This window comes from Poecilia reticulata, chromosome 15 (genome assembly GCF_904066995.2).
Source record: "Poecilia reticulata chromosome 15, P_reticulata-male-v2, whole genome shotgun sequence".
NCBI classification, from domain to species: Eukaryota; Metazoa; Chordata; class Actinopteri; order Cyprinodontiformes; family Poeciliidae; genus Poecilia; species Poecilia reticulata.
Window position 1 is genome coordinate 27,863,391 of NC_088844.1, and position 21,304 is coordinate 27,884,694.

Below are 21,304 nucleotides of genomic sequence, written 5' to 3' on the forward strand. Positions count from 1 at the left end.
TATATTTTGGTCAGCACACATTAGAAGCAGGTCCAAATAAAACACAAAAAAAAGACACAGGATCTTTTTTTCTTTCTTCCCACACTGAGCCTCTCATTTACGGTGAAATGGGAGAATCAAACAGCAAAAGAAGCATGCCTAGGTCACAGTCACACACACTTGACTACGGCTAAAAGAACTAAACAAAAAAATAAATAAAAACAGCCAATCACAGCTTGCCAAAAAAGAGAGTCGTGTGTCCTGTTTCTAAAAGCGAGTAAATGCGTGGGAGATTCTACCATAGAGCTTGTTTTCAATCCATGTGGAGGGGAGGGTTCGAGGGAGAGGGGCGTTATTACAGTCCACTAGTGGGGTGTCCTCTTCGGAGAGGGCGTCGTCGTACAGCAGGGCGTCGGCCGGCGTGGACGCCGCCAGGTCCAGGTAGTCCTGTGAGGAGCGGAGGAGCGGACAGTCAGGTCGGGCTGAGCTCATGGTGAAGGTCAGACTCATGGAGACGGCAGAGTCCCGCCAGTAAAACTATTTAATTAAAACCCGGCACTGCCACTGTAAATCTCTGGGAAAGTTTCAGCATTCCTGTCTCCAGTACCGACTCTGAACTCTTAAATTAAAGTGGTTACAGTGGGAATGGTCGCATTGTTGTCTCAGCTTTCACAAAGTCAAAACCACTGAAGATAAAACCATCTGTCAGATTGTAACGCTGCATCGTTGCTTCAGGGCTCCTCCACATTTTTAGGGTCACAAAAATAAAACATTTCAGTTGGATTTAGCCCAATTTTAAAGTTCGTAGTTGATTTAAAGCAAATAATCTACAGTGGTCAGGATGAATGATTGGATGGACTGAAAGAAAGATGGATGGTGGACAAGAGGAAGTCTGATGTATGAATTGATAGAAAGATGGATGGTTGGTTGAATGTTGGATAAATAGATGGATGAAACTCGGCTGTTTCAGAGAAGCAGCTAGGCTGACAGGTGAAGCATGAATGCTAACACTTGAAGCATTATAGGTTAACATGTGAATCAGTTTGGCTAACTGGTGAAGCAGCTAGGCTAACAGATGAAGCCCAAATGCTAACGCTTGAAGCACTTAGGCTAACACGTGAATCACTGGCGAAGCAGCGAGGCGAACATGTAAATCAGTTTTTGTAACTGGTGAAGCAGGTAGCTAACAAATGAAGCAGTTAGTAAAACATGTGAAGAAGCTGGCTAACGTGTGGCAGCTGGGCTAACGCGTTATGGCTAACTGGTGCAACAGCTAGGATAACGGGTGTAGAAGATGTGCTAACAGGTGTAGAAGCTGTGCTAACAGGTGTAGAAGCTGTGGTAACGGGTGTAGAAGCTGTGCTAACAGGTGTAGAAGCTGTGCTAACAGGTGTAGAAGTTGTGCTAACAGGTGTAGAAGATGTGCTAACAGGTGTAGAAGCTGTGCTAACCGGTGTAGAAGTTGTGCTAACAGGTGTAGAAGATGTGCCAACAGGTGTAGAAGCTATGCTAACAGGTGTAGCAGCTACGCTAACAGGTGTAGCAGCTACGCTAACAGGTGTAGAAGCTATGCTAACAGGTGTAGAAGCTGTGCTAATAGGTGTAGAAGATGTGCTAACAGGTGTAGAAGCTGTGCCAACAGGTGTAGCAGCTACGCTAACAAGTGTAGCAGCTACGCTAACAGGTGTTGTAGCAGCTACGCTAACCCCCTCTGAGCTCTGTCCCAATAGAATGAATGGATCCGGCTCAGATCGTGTCAAACTGAACTCCATACCCGACTCTTCACCATCATCTTCTCCAGCTCTTTGCTGATATCTGAGAATGTCGGCCTCTTGTCCGGCTCCTGCTTCCAGCACCGCAGCATGAGGTTATACCTACAGAGGGAAAAACGTTCCACAGCTCGTGAAACACGAATCGTTTCTCCCAACGGACTCGTTTCACCCCATCTTGGAGCGGCGGAGAGAAGTTACAGCGGTCAGCAGAAAAGCTAAAAGACGGGGGCTCACATTTCCTCAGAGCAGTTCTCTGGTCTCTCCATCCGGTAGCCGGTCTTGAGGAGGTTGAAGAGGCGTTCAGGAGCGATTCCTGGGTACGGGTTTCCCCCCAGGGTCACTATCTCCCACAGCAGCACTCCGAAGGACCAGCTGGAAAACCGGGAAACGTTTTCAGGTCACAAAAACAGTCGAACTTCCTTCTGATCCAAATCCCATACTCTGGGAAACACTGATCCATTTCCTTAATGCTACAACCAGAAAGCACTGATACGTTTAAAATAAACCCAGCATGAGCTCGGTGACAGATGAAACGTTCATGCTTACGGTCTATAACAGGATAAATGCTTTTACTACTTTTTAACTACCGCTTTCACGATAAACTGATGCAGATCAGAGGAAGTTCCATCCAATTTACCGAGATTCTGCATTTCTTTTCTTTCACATGTATATTTTCTTAATTAAAGAACCAGCCGGTTCTCCAGCTGGTCCTTTAATTTTTTAATTGTAACCATTATTTCTGCTGTAGTTGTGAAAGTTACACCAATAATCAGCTCATACTCACACGTCGCTTTGCGTTGTGTAAATGTGATCGAACAGAGACTCTATCGCCATCCACTTCACAGGAATTCGGCCCTGTTGAACAGAACCAGACTTAGTTTGGGTTTTAACGTTACAAAATGTTCTGGTTTGCCTAAATTATATATTTTTTCCCCCAACCTTGCTCCTCTTAACGTACGAATCCTCCTCATAAACGTCCCTGGACAGACCAAAGTCGGAGATCTTCATCTTGCGTCCCTCGGCGACCAGGACGTTTCGCGCAGCGAGGTCCCTGTGAACGAGCTGATGGCGCAGAAATAAAACTTCAAATAAAACCGCTTTCAGCTGAGACAGGATTTTAAACGCACACAAAGCTCATCTTTCTCACTGTTTGAGTCAAATTAATATCAATTAATCCGATTAATCATTTCGGGAGTAAAAGGAAGTAAAATAAAAATTCTCTTTGCTTTTGCAGCTAATTGAAATAATTTTTGTAATCCTAACTGAACTGATTTAATTTATTATTGGTAATAAATATGAGATTTTAGTCATTATTTCAGCTTAAATGTTCAGAATATGAAATGCTTACTTGCTAACAGTTAAGCCTGTCACGACAACAAATTATGTAGGATGATAAATCATCCCAGAAGTTATCGCGATAAATGATGATATTGCCGTTTTAAGACCATTAAAAATGGTAGAATGGTAACAATGTAAGAACACGTTCTCAAAGACATTTTAAATGTCCAAAATAAATAAACAAAACAACAGAAATGTTAAATAAAATTAACTATGAAGTCTCTAAACATGCAAAAGGGCCAGCTGAGACCAGAGCACCAGACGTTTGTCATCCAGTTTTTGGTAGAAAAAGAAACAAAATGATGCAAATGGAAATTATTGAGCTCATGCGATGAACTGATTTGCTGGACGCTGACAGGCCCACGGCGGCTTCACCTTCATTTCTGCCAGGTACTGCATGCCTCTGGAAATCTGCCAGGCGAAGGAGATGAGGTCTCCCATGGTCAGCGCCCTGTCGTCGGGGTTCTCCAGGTAGCTGGAGTTTCGGTTTGCATCCCTGCCCATGTAGCTGGGGCCAACTTTCCTGCTCTCACGCAGGAAATTACGGAGCGACCCAAATTTGGCGTACTCAACGATGAGGTACAACGGCCCTGTTGAGAGAAACGCAGCACTCAGAGGCCGAGCGGCGCACACGACGGCGGAGGAGACGGAGCGAGGCCTCACCGTCCTGGCTGCACGCGCCGTACATCTTTATGACGTGTGGGTGGTTGACCTGCTTCAGGAGGGTGAACTCGGACAGGAGGTCACGCAGCTCGGTGTGCGAAGCGTTTTCTGGTGAGGAGGAAGAGGAGGAAGAAGCACCTCGTCTTTTTCAGGCTCTCACTCCTCATATATCATCATTACTTCCATTACTTGCTTGGCCAGTTTTACCTTTAAGCATTTTCACAGCCACAGTGGTGTAACCGGCCTTTCCTTTCAGTCTGAACGCCGTTGCCTTGACGACTTTACCGAACTCCCCTTCGCCTAAAGTCTTCCCCAGGACCAGGTTTTTACGAGGAAACTCCCACTTTGGATCCTCCTGTTAAAACAATAACACATCATCAGAATTAGGTACCGTAGTAAGAATTAAAAGTAAAAACTGCACTTTTTACTTGAGTAGTTTTATTATGAAGTATTTCTACTCTTACTTGAGTAAAATTTCTGTATTTTCTACCCCCTGAATGAAAAACAAACATGTTTTAACCAAAAATCCACCAGACACAGACACACACCAGCAGTTTTTGTTAAAGTTTCATACGTTTTTTATTGAAAGAAACTGATTTAGAACCAAAATATTTTTCCTGATTGTGTTATTTTTTGTTAGTTATGCAAATTATTGCCATTTGCATCCTTAAAATACCAAAATTTCCACTTAACTCTGTAGTTTGGTCTGTCTGATGACGTACTTTTTACACATTAAATGACTGATCAGTTACTTTTTAACAAATCAATATTTACTCTTACTTCAGTAATTTCTTGGACGACTACTTTTTAATTTTGCTTGAATAAAATATGTTGAAGTAGTGCTGCTTTTATTTGAGTGCGATTTTTGGGTACTCGCCTCTGCACACCATTTACTCAAAAGATCCAACTTGAGATGCAAATTACCGATTAATGAGATAATAAGTTTATTGATTTTACCAATCAACTAGCGACTAATTGATAAGCAGCTATTTCCTTAAAAACCTGAGTTTTATCTTGTATCAAGAGGGCCATGAAACGCTCGACACCGGTTAAAATCCACCGTGCGTATTGGCGCCATGTTTTTCTCCGTTTTGCCCTCACATCCATCTGCCTTCACATCCTGGCCTTCTCAGTTCGTTTGAATAAAACGCTATTAAGTTGATAACTAAAGTAGTTTTGTCGAGTGCTTATCTTCCTAAACAGAACCGCATAAAGTGCATTTTTCATCCCTCACCGGACTTGTTTCCCCTTCCCCGTTCTGGCGTACCCGCCATCTTAGCTTCCTTATCAACGGACTCAAGTGGCGCCCTCTGCTGGATGGCGGCCAAACTACAACATTAAAACTAAGGTTTAAACCAGGGGTCCCCAAACATTTTCCTGTGAGGGCCACATAACTTTTCCCTTCTCTGGTGGGGGGCCGGAGTCAGTTTGTAACAGAAAAAGTGTTACACGTTTATCACTTGCGCTGCCGGAAATTGTTGAGGGGGGGGGGAGGGTTCTCGATTGATTTTTACCCAGAAAGCACATGGGGAAAAACCGTTAGTGAAACGGTCACTGGGACTGACTAGTATATATTCCATTGAGGGAAAGTAGCTTTAACATATAAATTCCTCATATGTAAACATAAAGACTCGTTTTGAAGTATAAGCTGCTACTTACAGGCATTACTTAGAAGAATTCGACCTGGAATGCGGCGATCATCTGCTAGCAAACAACCGTACTGATTAAATAACATAAAAGTCCAACAGATGGCAGCAATGCGCCAACAGTTTACAGGGCACACTTCCTGCTAAAGGGCCCCCTGGTGGTTTAAAATACAATATATTAAAAAAAAATCTGAATGCTCTGGTATTGTTCAGGGGGCCGGACCAAATGTGGAGGCGGGCTGGATGCGGCCCGCTGGCCATAGCTTGGGGACCACTGGCTTAAACGGACGTTAATAGTTAACAAATTTTAATCTAATAATCCATATTAATCATAAGCTGATCCCACACGTTACACAAAGTCTGACAGAAGGTCTTACAGGTATTTTAAAGGCGTCTGCCTCTATGGATTCCTGTGAGCCCCTTCGCACGTTGTTGGCGGGGAAGCTGATGGGGTAAGACTGAGCTGGCCGACGGAAGGTCATCTCAGCGAACGCGATGGGAGCCTTGGGCGAGTTCTTGTGGTACCGGTGGATAAAGTATGAGGACAGGAGGACGGAAATGATGAAGCAGCAGAGGAGAGCGGTGGCAACGATGGTTTTACACATGTCGTCACATATCACGTCTGGGAACCCTGACGGAAAAAACGATATATTAATAACAGCTATATGCAAAATATCCCAATCCCAGCATACTCACTCTAAAGTTGACACAATTTTTTATATATTTTTTCTATGATTTTTTCTAGTTTGCTAAAAGAATAAAATACTTTTTAAAGTATACATGATTAATTTGCGATTAATTATTTTATAACCTGTAAGTACATTAACATAAGCAAAAACAAAGTGACAGAAGAGTAACATAGAGACTGAACTGAACATTCAAGTTCCAGAAAGTTCTGAAAAAGTAAACTACAAGTTCTGGAAAGTATTCTGGTAGTTTTAGAACATTCTCAAAAGTAAGCTACAACATCTGCTGTGGAACGTTTTGGTTAATTCTGGAACATTACATAATAAGTAAACAATTAGTTTCAGAAAGTAACCTGACGGTTCTGCAGGGTTCTGCCAGGAACCAACCTGTAAGTTTTGGACAGTGTCCATTTGATTTCAGGAAGGAAACATTTAAGTTGTATGAAAGTTCCTCAAATAACTGCATGTTCAGGAAAGTATTCTGAACGATTTGTGAAAGTAACCATTAAGATCCATGCAGAAATCTGTACATTACAGGACAGTAGCCTGTAAGCAACATATTATAATATTGCATATCGGTATTGGCCCAAGTTTTCATATTTGAATATACACATTTACACAAAACAAGGTTCAGCCAATCAGTTGTTGTAATGATTAGACGTTTGTTGTATGTTGTTGGGCGGGTGGAAAAATGCAACTTATTTCCATTAAAGTTGACCTACGTTCCCTGCAGTGCCGTTTTCGCCCTGCAGGGAACGTAACGGTTCCAGCCCTGTTGTGTTTGCATTACACCGAGGGCCATCGAAGCTGAACCTGACGTCACTATGTTTGAAACAATGGTTTCGATGTAGCGGCCGAAGCCTTTTCCTCAGAGATGCGGCGGAAAACTTTCTCATTCCTCGTTGACCGATCCAAATCATCCTGTACTCGTTCATCAGCGAGTAAACGGAGGATAAAAAAAAACCTCATTATTAGACCAGGTGATTGCATAATATTGAGACGAATCCATTGCTAATTAAAACTAATAATAAACATATTGAAAAGAGCACTCTTTGCAAAATAAAATACAGTTTAGTGAGAGCCAGCTGTCAACGGAAAATCAACGTCTGACTCCATAACAACCAGCGGCCAATCAGCTGCTGGTTCTAAGCAGAACCGCTTGGCCGGCCCGATTGGAAACACAGCTCTTGTGGATCCAAGGGACCGGGTGGAACCGGTCGCAAGTTCTAATGCGAACACGGTCGAAACCGTTCCGTTCCGTACCGTTCCCTGCAGTGCGAAAACGCCTTATTACATGTTTTATAGAGCCCGGTTACCTAGCAACCCCAGCAAAATTCCATTGCTGTTGCTAGGTAACGGTGCAGCACCTGCTGGGTTGTGACGTTACATTCTGGAAGTTTTTGAAATAGATAATTTTCCAGACACCAAACAACATGAACTTATTGCCAAAAAATGGCTTGGTGTTGTGTTTTTTAAGCACTTGGGTGTTTTTAGAAGCTGTTGAGACACAAATTGAAGCACAAAAACATGCAAATTATTAAATTTACATAATGATAAGACTTAATTTTCAGTATTCACTATGACCTCCTCCTGCCTCACTTACTGTTTTTTGACACAACGGCCTCGGCGTCCGCGTTCTCGCAGAAACATTTCTCAGAGAAGCAGTAGCAGGTCCCATAGCCGGCTCTGATGCCGCTCCCACTCAGGCCTCGTTCGTGGCCTCCGGTTACACTTTCCGCTGCACAAACAAACACGCATGTAATCTACACATACAGGTGGTTTCACATGACGTATGAAACATGAAGGAGCTTTAAGAGAAGTTGTTGTTTCTTACTCGTACAGTCCTGCGGACAAATCGACGTGTCTCTGCTTTCCACCGCATCGCAAACGCTATCGGGACATGTTCGCAGGTCAGGGGAGCAGGTCGAATAGTTTTCAGATATTCCTGGAAAATAAACAAAAATATATGTTTATTTTTTCATCTTTTCAGCAATGACTGCTTTATTATCGGATTTCTTTTCTTTGACAAAATTTAAGCTTTTTATTCTTGACACTATAGAATATGTTACTAGTGGTTAGCATGCTACTGCTAGCCCACATAACAGCATTTTAGCCAACCTTAGCATTGTTGCTAATCTTAGTTTACACAACATTGTTTGCAAACTGAAAGGAATAACTCCATGTTAGTCAACATGCTAGTAATACCCCACATGCTATCGACTACATTTTAGCTAGTCTTAGCATTATTGCTAATTAACCGCGTCAAAGCGCCTGATTCAGGTCCGACAGGTACGCACACTTTGGATGAACACTTTTACATTTATTTTGAAATTTTCTAGTTTCTGTTATTTATCCTCTGTCATCGGTGGTCATGCTAACTAGCATTAGCATTAACGGGTGCTAAGACAGGTGCTAAGACCTGCCTTCTGGCTGTGATTGGTTGTTTCTAGGTAGTACTGGGAGCACTGGGAGAAGGAGAAGAGCTGGAATTTTTCAGATTACATCTCATTTTGTCACAAAATAGCAACAACATCAATATGTAAAGAAAACTTTTCATAAAAGTTACATACCGCAGCTAGCATAACGTATGTAATGAATCAATATAAGTTTTTATTTTCTGCATTTTTGTTGAAATAAACTAAGTTTTCATGGATGATGATCCAGTTTCCTAACCTGTTTGGAACAAGGGGGTTTTGATACATTTCTTTTTGTTTAATGACGCCATTAAACAAAATGGCTGCTGCTGCAGCACTAAGAGCCTCTGCTATGCTTTGTTTTGTCGTTTTACCTTTCTCAGAGCCTTGCCTCCACTGACACGCCCCAGTCGTTGCTCCCAGGCCTTGAGACGCCTCACAGTCGTCTCTCTGTCGGTTCTCTGCGCAGGACAGCAGCTGCTGGCTCTCCTGACTGACATTTGCTGCTTGAAACAGAGTCAGAAACATCAGCAACCAGCTGAATGTGGTGAGTATGTATCGCTGGCTGGGGTGTTTTACCTTCACCGTGCAGTAAAATGCGGATCTGAGTGCTGGCGACCAGCTGACTGTGTTCCTCCTGAGCTACCACCGTGTAGTCCAGGTCCTGGCAGCCCGGCCTGCTCAGCGCGCCGGAGTTGTTAACATATAACAGTCCCAGCATCCTGTCTGGAGCCTGGGTGATGCTTATAGCGGAAAAACACGACAGCAGCTCAGAAGACATGTTTTTATCCGGAACCTCCAGCTGGTACGAGACGCTGAAGCCGTCGAACTCCAGGCAGTTTTCCACACAGATCCTTCCAACCTGACAGGAAGAACAACAACGTGGTTCAGACACGTTGTGGATTAAAAAAATGTTTTTTAAATTAATTATACAACTTTGAACCATTTACAACCGCTTTTCACCTTTACTTTGACTTATGTCCTGTAGAAAACCAAAATAATGTTTACGATTAATCATTCTGAATCAATTATTCAATAATCGTTAGGCCTGTCACGATAACAAATTTTGCTGGATGATTAATTGTCTAAAGAAATTATTGCGATAAACGATAATATTGTTTCAAGACCTTTTGACACTGATTTAATGGAAATGACTAATCATACATGCGATTTCCTGATATTTATTTTAAAAATAAATATCTGGAACTGATAAACTAAACAAAACAACCAAAAACAAAAATAAAATGGATTCTCAGTCTCCATTAACAAAAAACGTACTTGAATAAAAACTAAACAACATAAAGCCAAAGTGGAAATAAATACTGCATTCAACCAAAAGAGTGCAGATTATTAGGTCTGTATTGCCCTTCAGTAATCTCTAGATTTAAATAGAGAAAACCGGCACATCCGACTACCTAATGCAATAGTTCACACTACACCATTTTTTGCCCCTATTTTCTCCTTATGACAATCTTAGATCGTTGGCCGATCTAACCGATCATCCTGCGGTGTGTGGTGGGTTACGGTAGATCGTCGTGGCCGCTCCGATCTAAATCAGGGGTTTTCCGCTGAATGTGACAGGTAGCCAATCAGAAAGCGCGGATTCTCCTCCTGCTTTCTGAGGGGAAATTACGGAGGGGAATCCCAAACAGCTGAAACCGCAACCCGAAATCCAGCGGACATTGGAGATGATATGTGGAAACAACATTAATGTTTATTCAACATTTCGTGCAAAGAATATAGAAATGACAAGGGGAGGAGTTGGAGCCAAATTGCTACCGCAGTTGATGAACCAGGTAAGTTTTCAGCTGTTCTTCATTAAAGTGACATAAATAGGTTATAATGATTTTCATTCAGTCAGGACTTTACGCTGACTCTAGCCACATGCATCACAGGTAGATTCTAGTAAAGCATTGATTAATGCCTGATTTTAAAATTAGTTAACTGGACTTGGAGCCATTATTTTGTGCCCATGTGGCTGGACACCACACGGCACGACGAACCCGATCGAACCGTTATACCTGGGATTTCTGTCGGCTAATGTGTCTCTCAGGGTTTGAAAATGGGCCGACAGCTCGTGTAATGTGCGCTGGACATTAGACTAAGGAAATGAAGAAGGGAGGGTCAGTGGAGAGCACCGGAGCTGAGCCTTTTTCATTCAGCGTCATCAACAGAAAGGAAAAAAAGGCAGGAAGAGACGATAAAGACAATAATTAAAATGATCTCGATAGTTTTTTTTATCGTCCAATTAATTGATTTATCGTTTATTGCGACAGGCCTAATAATCGTCAACTAATTTAGCAATCAAGTCATTGCAAAATTGAGTATAGAGACCCAAAAAACCAAATCGCAGGAAGTCAGACTTTATAAAAGGCTCCCCATAATATACATAGATTACAGAAAAAAAGTCAGATAAATTTAACATTAACAGCTGAATTTTCTCTCATTTTCATTTAGTTTCTCTGTATTTTAATGGCCTGAAAGCTGCGTTTTAATTCTTACAGATTTGTCTTTTTTTAAGATGAATTATACAGGATATGTGTCACATAATGTGCTATTAAGACTGTAAATTTAACAGAAATATTTTAAAATACACAGAATAAAGTAAAATCTGTCATTTCTAGAGCAGTTTTAAAATAAACTGCTTTGTTTTCACAGGAAACGGACCTGAATTACCTGAATATTGTAAATAATGCTTTTATAATACATAAGTTTTGAATGACGGGAGTAAAAATCTTTCTTTGGTCGTATTTTTTTTATCAGTTATGCCTACGTTTGACACACATTTAGCTCACTTTTACGGTAAACACACCAGAAAAATGACCTTTTATAAAATATGTTGTGCACGGTAGCGGTTTCTGCGTACCTGTGCGTATACTGAAGCTTTTCGTGGCAGCGTGAAGACGTGTGTGATGTTGGCGAAGCGGATCTGAACCGGTAAGATGGTGACGTTGAAGTGCAGCAGCACCGTTCCCTCCAGACCCGGATAGGTGGTGTCATTCACCAGATAATCCAGAAACACAGTCCGGTTCTCCGTGATGTCCAGGTTCCTCTTCAGGATCAGCTCTGAGGAGGAGATTTATTCTAAATGAAGTTATTTTCTTGATTCAGAGGGAATCTCATTCAGAGGGTTACTTACGGTAATCGTAAACTGATTCTCGAATGCCACCAGGAGACGCTCTGCGTTCACTGAAGGTGGCCTTTATGTCAAACGTGTCTTTAATCCAGGACTCACTGCTCAGCAAAGTCCCCACATACCTGCAAAGCCAGGAAGTAACTAGTTACATTTACTACAAAAATTTACTTTTAGGAGTATTTTTACTACACTGTACTTTTTACTTTTGCTTGAAGTAGTGCTGGAACATTAGTCCTTTAATTCTGGAAATGTTCTCCAGGTGATAAAAGACTGACTTTGTAAGAATCTTTATGTGATTATGAAGGTTCAGGCTAACTATTTAGCAACAAGCTAAATACGTCGTTTTTCATCAATAAGACATTTTTCCTGTTTTAAGTGAAAAGATTTACCAGTGGAACCAGGACATTTCTACATCGAACCATTATTGACTTAAAGCAAGTTAATTTATTTAGTCTAAAACAAAAACAAGAAACTAGACAAAATATTTGGTTAAATTTTGGATATTTTAACTCAAAAGTCTACTTTGGTAGACTTAACCAAATACTATTTTACTCTTACTTGAGTAATTTCCTGGAGGCCTCCTTTTACTTTTACTTTTATATTTATATTGAAGTGATGATAGTTTTACTCGAGTGATATTTTTGGCTACCTGTTTTGGCTCAGGTCTTTAGGAAACAAGGTGGTTAAGTCCCTGTCAAAGACAAACAAGGTGCCAAAAGCTGCGCCCTGAAAAACAAGAAAAAACCCTCAGTTTGAGTCTCGGTATTAAAAATAAACGTATTACTCCTCAGGTGAAATGCGCCAGATTTGCCTCCCACCTTCGTCCGGTTAAAACTGATCACGACCTCCGCCGTGTCCGTCCCGTTGACGTACGGCGCGTTGTCGTCCTCGTCGTCCACGAAGACGTCCAGCGGAGTTTCCACCTTGGTGACGACGCTCTCCGTTTGTACGGTGCAAACCAGCAGCAGTCTGTAGTTTTCGCTCTCCTCCCGGTCCAGCGGGGCGGTCACCACCAGCTCGGAGGTGTTTCCGTTCACGGCGAACGGAGCAGGAGTCTCTGCAGAAACATGAACGCTGGTGAGTGAAAAGCTTTGCAGAGGAGTTCAAACGTCCTGAACTCATCAAAACGTTCCCACTGAGCCACAACATTATGCTAATCCGCTAACTGCACAGCTAAACCTTCAGTTAGCGCTTCGGCTAACTTTGAAAACATTTAGCTTCCCCTACATGAACTAAAGCACTAATTTACTTGTCTGTTTTGTAAATCTTCAGCTGAATAAAGTTAAATGTTTTGATTGTCAAGTAGTCAAGTATTCATGCTCTTATTTTGAAATAAGTGAAGACAGTTTATGCCACAGTTCCATTTTTTATCTTCACTCTTTATTTTCTCAGTAACTTTATTTAAAACAATAAACACTGACATTTTGCACGTTTATTTGTTTCTTTATTCATCAAATCTTATTTTGAAGAGATGAAACCATTATGCTGCTGTTTCTAAATCCGCCAGCAGGTGACAGCTGGTCTCACCTGACTCCACGCCGTAGGTGATGGTGTAGTTGGGGCAGACGGCGAGTCTGGTGAGCCGCCGGAGTTGGCGGAGAACCCCAGGGAACCTGTTCTCTATGATGTGCGGGTTGGACGTGTCTCTGTGCGGGAAGCAGAGTTCCTTCATGTCCGTCTGGGCGCAGCGCGGCATCGAGCCGTTGACAAAGTCCAGCGTGATGTGAGCTGAGTTCCTGGAGCACGGCGCGCGCTTGCTGACGCTATTCAGAGCCATGACTTGGAGAGTGAGCCGCTTGGCGGGCCAGGAGTTCTGATCTGATGAGAAACGGCGACCAAAACAAACAAAAGAGGCCATTTAATCTCAGACTGCACTCTTTATTTTTCTGATGACTTGGCTTTACTTTGAGGCGATGCAATTATGTTATTAGAGCGGCGGAAGAAACCCGGACAAAGAGCCAGAGCGTTATTAGCATGCAGAGAGCGTAAACATCAGGAAGTGCATTTAGGAGAGGCATCTGGCAGGAGAGCAGGAAAATGCATCAGAATCAGGAAACTGAACCTGAGCGAAGCTGGTTCCCCACCTCCTTCAAACCAAAGGAGAGCGCTGCCAAACGTTTGTGCTGCAAAAGGTTTTCGTTGTGCTGCTATCGTTTTAAAGATAATAATGGTTTCCAGAGGTCATAAAAGGTCAACCAGCCCCACCACATTCACAAAATCTAAATTGGTGTAAATCAGCCCTGATAGTTTTCTGCTGTAAAGATTTTTTGTGCTGCTTTCATTTTAACAACAATAATAATAATTATACATCAGATTTTCAAAGCAATTTTTCAGACACTCAAAGTTCCTTGAAGATATTAATAAAATAAATTTCTAGAGGTCATCAGAAGTCAAACAATTTTAAAGATTTTAATACACGTCAATTGACTCTGCTACGTGTGTGCTGCAAAGATTTTTGTTTGTGCCGCTATCATTTTAGTAGTGATAACATCAGATTTTTCTAGCGAGTTTCAGACACATAGATTTACAAAATCAAACACAATATATTCTAAACAAAACCAGCACAAAACAAAAAATGTTGCAGCACAAACGTAGCCTCTGACCTCTGGAAACGTTTTTATTCATATCTTTAAGCATCTTTGAGTGCCTGAGAACGCTACTAAATTGTAATAATATTATTGATAATCATAATATTATTATAGCAGCACAAACGAAAATCTTTGCAGCACAAATGTAGCAGAACTGATTGGCACCCATTTTGTTCGATTTGAAAATGGTGGCCAGGTCATGACCTCTGGAAACATTTATTAATATCTTTAAAGTTATAGCAGCACAAATGAAAAAATTTTGCCGCACAAACGTAGCAGAGGCAATGGACACCATTTTGGCTGGTTGACCTCTGAAATGTTTTGTTAATATTGTTGAATGTTTTGAATATCTGAAAAATTTATATAAAAATTAGCGGCACAAATTAAAATTGTTGCTGCACAAACGTTTGACACCAATTCTGTTTGACTTGAAGAAGGTGGAAGCCACAGCTTGTGTCCAACTCACACAGCGAGGCGAAGTCCGTCTCCTCCAGCGTCTTGCTGAGGGACAGCTCTCCGGTCTGGACGTCCATCTGGAACCAGAGCGCGTACGGCGGCCGCCGGCTGCCACACAGGTAGAAATGCGGCCGCTCGGACCGGCCGTCCAGCATGGCGTGGACCTGAAGGACGGGCGTCCCCGCTTCCTGTCCAACGTACACCGTCTCAGTGTATTCCCTCTGAGGGAAGTACAACCCCGCCACTCCTGCAGGGGGAAGAAAAACACCAAATGATCTCACTGGAAACTGAACCGGACCTTTAACCGTTCAGAACTTTAAGTGAGTTTTTATTGGATCAAGAAAAGACTAAAGACGCCGTCCCTCAAGATGTGTAGTGTCCAAAATAACCAAAGCTAGAGCCAGCTCCACTTTCTCAGGACTAAGTCCACGTGTCCCTGGTGTGAGTTTGACACTAGGGACGACCCTTGACCCTGATTCTGTTCAAGATGTTCAAGGATCGCTAGTTGCCATGGTGATAAGGATCATCTTTATTTTAGGCAAATAATTTGGTTCTGTTGGTATCATTTGGATGGATGGATGGATGGATGGATGGATGGATGGATGGATGGATGGATGGATGGATGGATGGATGGATGGATGGATGGATGGATGGATGGAATAAGAACCCTCCCACCCCTCAACGCCATGCTGCCAGCCCACTGACTGAAACCGTCCAAAATGGCGGCTCCATCTCCGCTGTTCCTATTCCCTGTGAGTTGAAGCTGACCGTGCGGATGGACGGACGGACGGATGGATGGATGGATGGACGGACGGATGAACTCAGATTAAATCTCATCTATACTATATTTTCTGTGTGAAACTAAAACTTTTCATGTGTTGCCATATTTTTTCCTTCCACTAAACCTTTGCTAATTTCTCTAAGTGTCTCTGGTTGAATGAATGGATCCTCTTCTCCGTCAGACTCGTTGTTTTAGACCATTTAATGGGTTTTTTTTCTCCACTTGCTGCCCTCAGTGCAGCCGGTTCTTCACGATCGGACTCTCTGGGTCCAAACGGTCGAGTGTCTGGATGTTTGTTTTGGCCTCAGGAAGCCATTTAATGAAAAGGTCAGCGCCTCATTGAGTGGATCTCCGTGTTTCAGGAAGCAGCGGCTGCATTTCACCCTCCTGTCATCCAACCAAATTAGATCAATGCCTGAAACGGGAGCCGGGCCTCAAACCGCCCCGGGACAAACAGAAAATCTCGTTTAGCTCCCTGCTAATGACATTAGCGCGTTCCCAAAATGGCCGCCCGTCGTCGACACATAACCGGGATATAATTACAGGAGGAGACGTCTCCCGTTTCCTGTAAAACACTCAGCGCCGTGTTTTATGGATCGCAGTGCTGCCAGGGGAGGAATCACTCCTCGTGTTTTCCCCGGGAATTAGGATGCTCAAGGTGAAGTCAAGGACAGCAGGGAGCCGCGCGAAGTCCACGGGCGGGGAGGGTCATTAGACCATCCATCCAACCAACCATCCAACTGACCATCCATCTTACTGACCATCCAACCATCCTACTAACCATCCAACTGACCATCCAAACATCCTACTAACCATCCAACTGACCATCCATCCATCCAACTGACCATCCAACCATCCTACTAACCATCCAACTGACCATCCAAACATCCTACTAACCATCCATCCAACTGACCATCCATCCATCCAACTGACCATCCAAACATCCTACTAACCATCCAACTGACCATCCAAACATCCTACTAACCATCCATCCAACTGACCATCCATCCATCCAACTGACCATCCATCCATCCAACTGACCATCCATCCATCTGACCATCCATCCATCCAACTGACCATCCATCCAACTGACCATCCATCCATCCAACTGACCATCCAAACATCCTACTAACCATCCATCCAACTGACCATCCATCCATCCAACTGACCATCCATCCATCTGACCATCCATCCATCCAACTGACCATCCATCCAACTGACCATCCATCCATCCAACTGACCATCCAAACATCCTACTAACCATCCATCCATCTGACCATCCATCCATCCAACTGACCATCCAAACATCCTACTAACCATCCATCCAACTGACCATCCATCCATCCATCCAACCATCCAACTGACCGTCCATCCATCCATCCAACTGACCATCCATCCATCCAACTGACCATCCAAACATCCTACTAACCATCCATCCTACTGACCATCCATCCATCCAACTGACCATCCAAACATCCTACTAACCATCCATCCTACTGACCATCCATCCATCCAACTGACCATCCAAACATCCTACTAACCATCCATCCAACTGACCATCCATCCATCCATCCAACCATCCTACTAACCATCCATCCAACCATCCAACTGACCATCCATCCATCCAACTGACCATCCAACCAACCATCCAACTGACCGTCCATCCAACCATCCAACTGACCATCCATCCATCCATCCAACTGACCATCCAACCAACCATCCAACCATCCAACTGACCATCCATCCAACCATCCTACTAACCATCCATCCAACCATCCAACTGACCGTCCATCCAACCAACCAACTGACCATCCAACCATCCATCCAACTATCCAACTGACCATCCAACCGACCATCCAACTGACCATCCAACTGACCATCCAACCAACCATCCAACTGACCATCCAACTGACCATCCAACTAACCAGCCAACCATACAACTGACCATCCAACCATCCTACTAACCATCCATCCAACCATCCAACTGACCGTCCAACCATCCATCCAACTGACCATCCAACCAACCAACCATCCAACTGACCATCCATCCATCCAACTCACCATCCAACCAACCATCCAACCATCCAACTGACCATCCAACCATCCACCCAACCATCCAACTAACCATCCAACCAACCATCCAACCATACAACTGACCATCCAACCATCCTACTAACCATCCATCCAACCATCCAACTGACCGTCCAACCATCCATCCAACTGACCATACAACCATCCATCCAACCATACAACTGACCATCCAACCATCCTACTAACCATCCATCCAACCATCCAACTGACCGTCCAACCATCCATCCAACTGACCATCCAACCAACCAACCATCCAACTGACCATCCATCCATCCAACTCACCATCCAACCAACCATCCAACCATCCAACTGACCATCCAACCATCCACCCAACCATCCAACTAACCATCCAACCAACCATCCAACTGACCATCCAACCAACCATCCAACCATCCAACTGACCATCCATCCATCCAACTAACCAACCAACCATCCATCAAACCAACCCTCCATCCATCCAATCATCCAACCAATCATCCAACTGACCATCCATCCATCAAACCAACCATCCATCCAACCAACCATCCAACTGACCATCCATCCATCCATCCATCCATCCAACCGACCATCCATCCATCCTACTAACCATCCATCCATCAAACCAACCATCCAACCATCCATCAACTAACCATCCATCCAACTAACCATCCAACCAACCTTCCATCCATCCAACCATCCGTTCATCTAACCATCCAACCATCCATCCAACTAACCATCCATCCAACTAACCATCCAACCATCCATCCTACTAACCATCCATCCAACTAACCATCCATCCATCCTACTAACCACCCATCCATCCATCCATCCATCCATCCATCCATCCATCCATCCATCCATCCATCCATCCATCCAACTAACCATCTATCCATCCATCCTACTAACAATCCAACCAACCATCAAACCAACCAACCATCCATCCAACCAAACATCCATCCATCCATCCATCCATCCATCCATCCATCCATCCATCCATCCATCCATCCATCTAACTAACCATCCATCCATCTAACCATCCAACTAACCATCAAATCAACCATCCATCCATCCATCCATCCATCCATCCATCCATCCATCCATCCAACCAATCATCCAACTAACCATCCAACCAACTATCCAACTAACCATCCAACCATCAATCCATCCAACTAACATCCAACCAACCATCCAACTAACCATCCATCCATCCAACCAACCGTCCATCCATCCATCCATCCATCCATCCATCCATCCATCCATCCATCCATCCATCCATCCATCATATTCTTTCAGATTTTCTGTTTAAATCTTTTCTTCTTTGGAAACATAAACTCTAAATCAATAATCAATCATATTAAATTGATATCTCCATTAATTGCTAAATTTGGCCATAAAATATTTAAATCCAAATCTTTGGACCGTCCAGATGAAACATGGATCAGAATGAAACATTCATTGAAATGCCCAGGACGGCCACTGGAGGGCGCTGTTACCATGCAGACGCAGACCGCTGCTCCTGATTTCTCCTCTCCACTTATTATAATCTCAATATTAGTTTTATAATTATTTCAGGCTTACTAAACCGCTCTAAAGCAAACTACTACAAATCACATAAAGCAGATTTAATCAACAGAAAACGCACGAGTAAATCAAAAGACGACGACAGCGGCCCACAAATAAAACCCGGGGCCAACCTGTTCATCACTGGGAGTCAGTGGTGAGGGGGGGTTCTGGCTGCAGGCCACTGGGACCAAACCCCCCCAGCACCAGCACCAGCACCGGCCTGACGCTCTGCAACACAATTTGTTTATATCATTCAACATTCAATTTGTTTCCAGGACTGAAGCCAACAGAAGGAGAACCGTTTATATCAGGACTAATTATCTGGATGGACGGAGTGAGACGTTCTGCGGAGCCACGGCAGCGACTTTCCAAACCTCTGAACCGACGGTGTGTCTAACAGGTCAAGAGGTCACTGGGAAGCTCAGAGTGACCTTCATCCACTGGGATGAAGAGGTCACTCTGTTTTTATCAGTAATTCAGATGAAAACGTAGAAAACTCGTGTTTTCATTAAGTGTAAAATTATGTATTTCCTGTTAATCTTCATGATTATGTCAATAAAAAAGTTCAGTTTCTTACAGTTGTGTTCAATTTTGAAACTTCATCAATTAATAGAGTGTGATATTTTAAAATTTATATAAAAAACTTTTTAAGAGAGAAAAAGCAAATACAACTTAAAATAAACAGAATTTGGGTTCAAACAGCGACGATGGAAAATTTAAGGTGTCAGTTTAGGCAACAATCTTCACTAAATTTCTTTCTGCATTTAAAATATTTTTTTAATTATTATGCTTAAGCAACTAGCAGTGAAGTTTTGTTTATTTTTTTTGTGTTTTTTTAAATATGGCTGTAATAGTTTTCATTCATGATATATTTTAGATGTTAAATGAACTATTTGTATCTATTATAATGGGATTAAATAAAAAATGAAAAGAAATAAACATTTCTAAACCACATAATTGAGTTGCTCTTCACATATTGGTATATTCAACCATACAGGTAGAAAGTTGAGTGGAAGGAAGAGCCACCAATCCTTCAATTTATCATGATTAATCAATTACTGAATTAATCATTAACCCGAGTTTACAGACCAAAAATAATAAACAGATTAGTAAACAGAATGTTTTTAGCTGCATATTCATCTTATACTGAATAAAATTTTTATTTTTTATTAAAAAGGAATTTCATTATTTTCTTTCTTACTTTTAATTTGTTATAAAACAGGCTTAAGTGGTTAAATGAAAAATAAGCAGGATGTGCATATATTTTTATCCGATTAATCGTCAAACATTATCAATTGAATAATCAATAAAATAATCGTTGTTCAGAGTAATAAGTTGCTTTAGACAATGGGAGGAATACTGAGTGGAAATAAAGTCTAGTAATACATTTTAGAGTTATTTTAAATTAGTTTTAACTTTATTCTAATGTATTTTAACACAGCTGTGATATAAATGCAGATTTTTCTGGAGCGTCCCGGGTTAGGACCTGTTTGTTTGTGTCGCACCAAAGAGTTTAAACATTAACGACATAAAAAAGACGTTTTACAGCCTTCAATCGGCTATAAAAGTGATGCTCAGGCTCCGCATGAGGCTTCGTTTCAGGAAAACCCAGATTAAGTGATTCTGCAAACAGAGTCCGTGTTTGAACAGGACGACTCTTGTAGCAATCTGTGTTTACAACAGATATCATGCACGGCTGCGTGGGCCGACACTGGGCTTACATAAGACTGGAAAACATTTAATTATTTTGTATTTTAAAGACGCCGTTTGGTTATTTTCATTTTTTGCACAACAGAATGTACTGAGGATAAAAACACAGCTGGGTATTGAAGGACAGATTTCCACGGCAGAGTTTTAGAAAGTTTTTAAAAAGCGAAACGAAAAAGAAACTCCTCTGTCTGCTTTGTGTTCGTTTGGGTTAGTGACATCACAAGAGGCAAAAAACTGGGATCGTCTTCAGGACCTTTTCTGTTTTTCTTCCTGTTTGATCTTTTTGACTTCTGTTTTTTTTATTCAGGGATCAGCCAATCAGAGCCAAGGAAAATAATGTTGCTCCTGGATTGGCTACATTGCTAGCATCAGCCAATAGCGTGTCAGACAGCATTGCGTCTACGTATTTTAACTTCCCAAAGTCCATTTTATTGGAGATATTCTGCATGAAAAAATCTGTGAATAAGCAAATTTATTACCCAAATAGTTTGGAGTTACTACT

General features: G+C 42.4%; 1 protein-coding gene across 4 annotated transcripts in view; it reads right to left on the reverse strand.

Annotated features, from left to right (window-relative positions):
* Positions 1-21,304, reverse strand: part of ret (ret proto-oncogene receptor tyrosine kinase) — a 42,379-nt gene that overhangs the window by 3,780 nt on the left and 17,295 nt on the right. For 3 of the 4 annotated variants that reach the window (XM_081616004.1, XM_017308991.2, XM_017308990.2), the window contains exons 4-22: positions 14,689-14,925; positions 13,162-13,452; positions 12,453-12,691; positions 12,284-12,360; positions 11,638-11,756; positions 11,365-11,564; positions 9,078-9,360; positions 8,873-9,004; positions 7,919-8,029; positions 7,688-7,822; positions 5,776-6,029; positions 3,960-4,107; positions 3,753-3,860; positions 3,465-3,679; positions 2,691-2,813; positions 2,536-2,606; positions 1,986-2,123; positions 1,754-1,853; positions 279-426 (exon numbers count right to left, since the gene is read on the reverse strand). In XM_081616004.1, coding sequence (XP_081472130.1) covers positions 279-426; positions 1,754-1,853; positions 1,986-2,123; positions 2,536-2,606; positions 2,691-2,813; positions 3,465-3,679; positions 3,753-3,860; positions 3,960-4,107; positions 5,776-6,029; positions 7,688-7,822; positions 7,919-8,029; positions 8,873-9,004; positions 9,078-9,360; positions 11,365-11,564; positions 11,638-11,756; positions 12,284-12,360; positions 12,453-12,691; positions 13,162-13,452; positions 14,689-14,925 — 3,129 coding nt within the window. The remainder of the gene's footprint in view (positions 1-278; positions 427-1,753; positions 1,854-1,985; positions 2,124-2,535; positions 2,607-2,690; positions 2,814-3,464; positions 3,680-3,752; positions 3,861-3,959; positions 4,108-5,775; positions 6,030-7,687; positions 7,823-7,918; positions 8,030-8,872; positions 9,005-9,077; positions 9,361-11,364; positions 11,565-11,637; positions 11,757-12,283; positions 12,361-12,452; positions 12,692-13,161; positions 13,453-14,688; positions 14,926-21,304) is intronic. The other variant, XM_081616005.1, reaches the window with a different exon arrangement.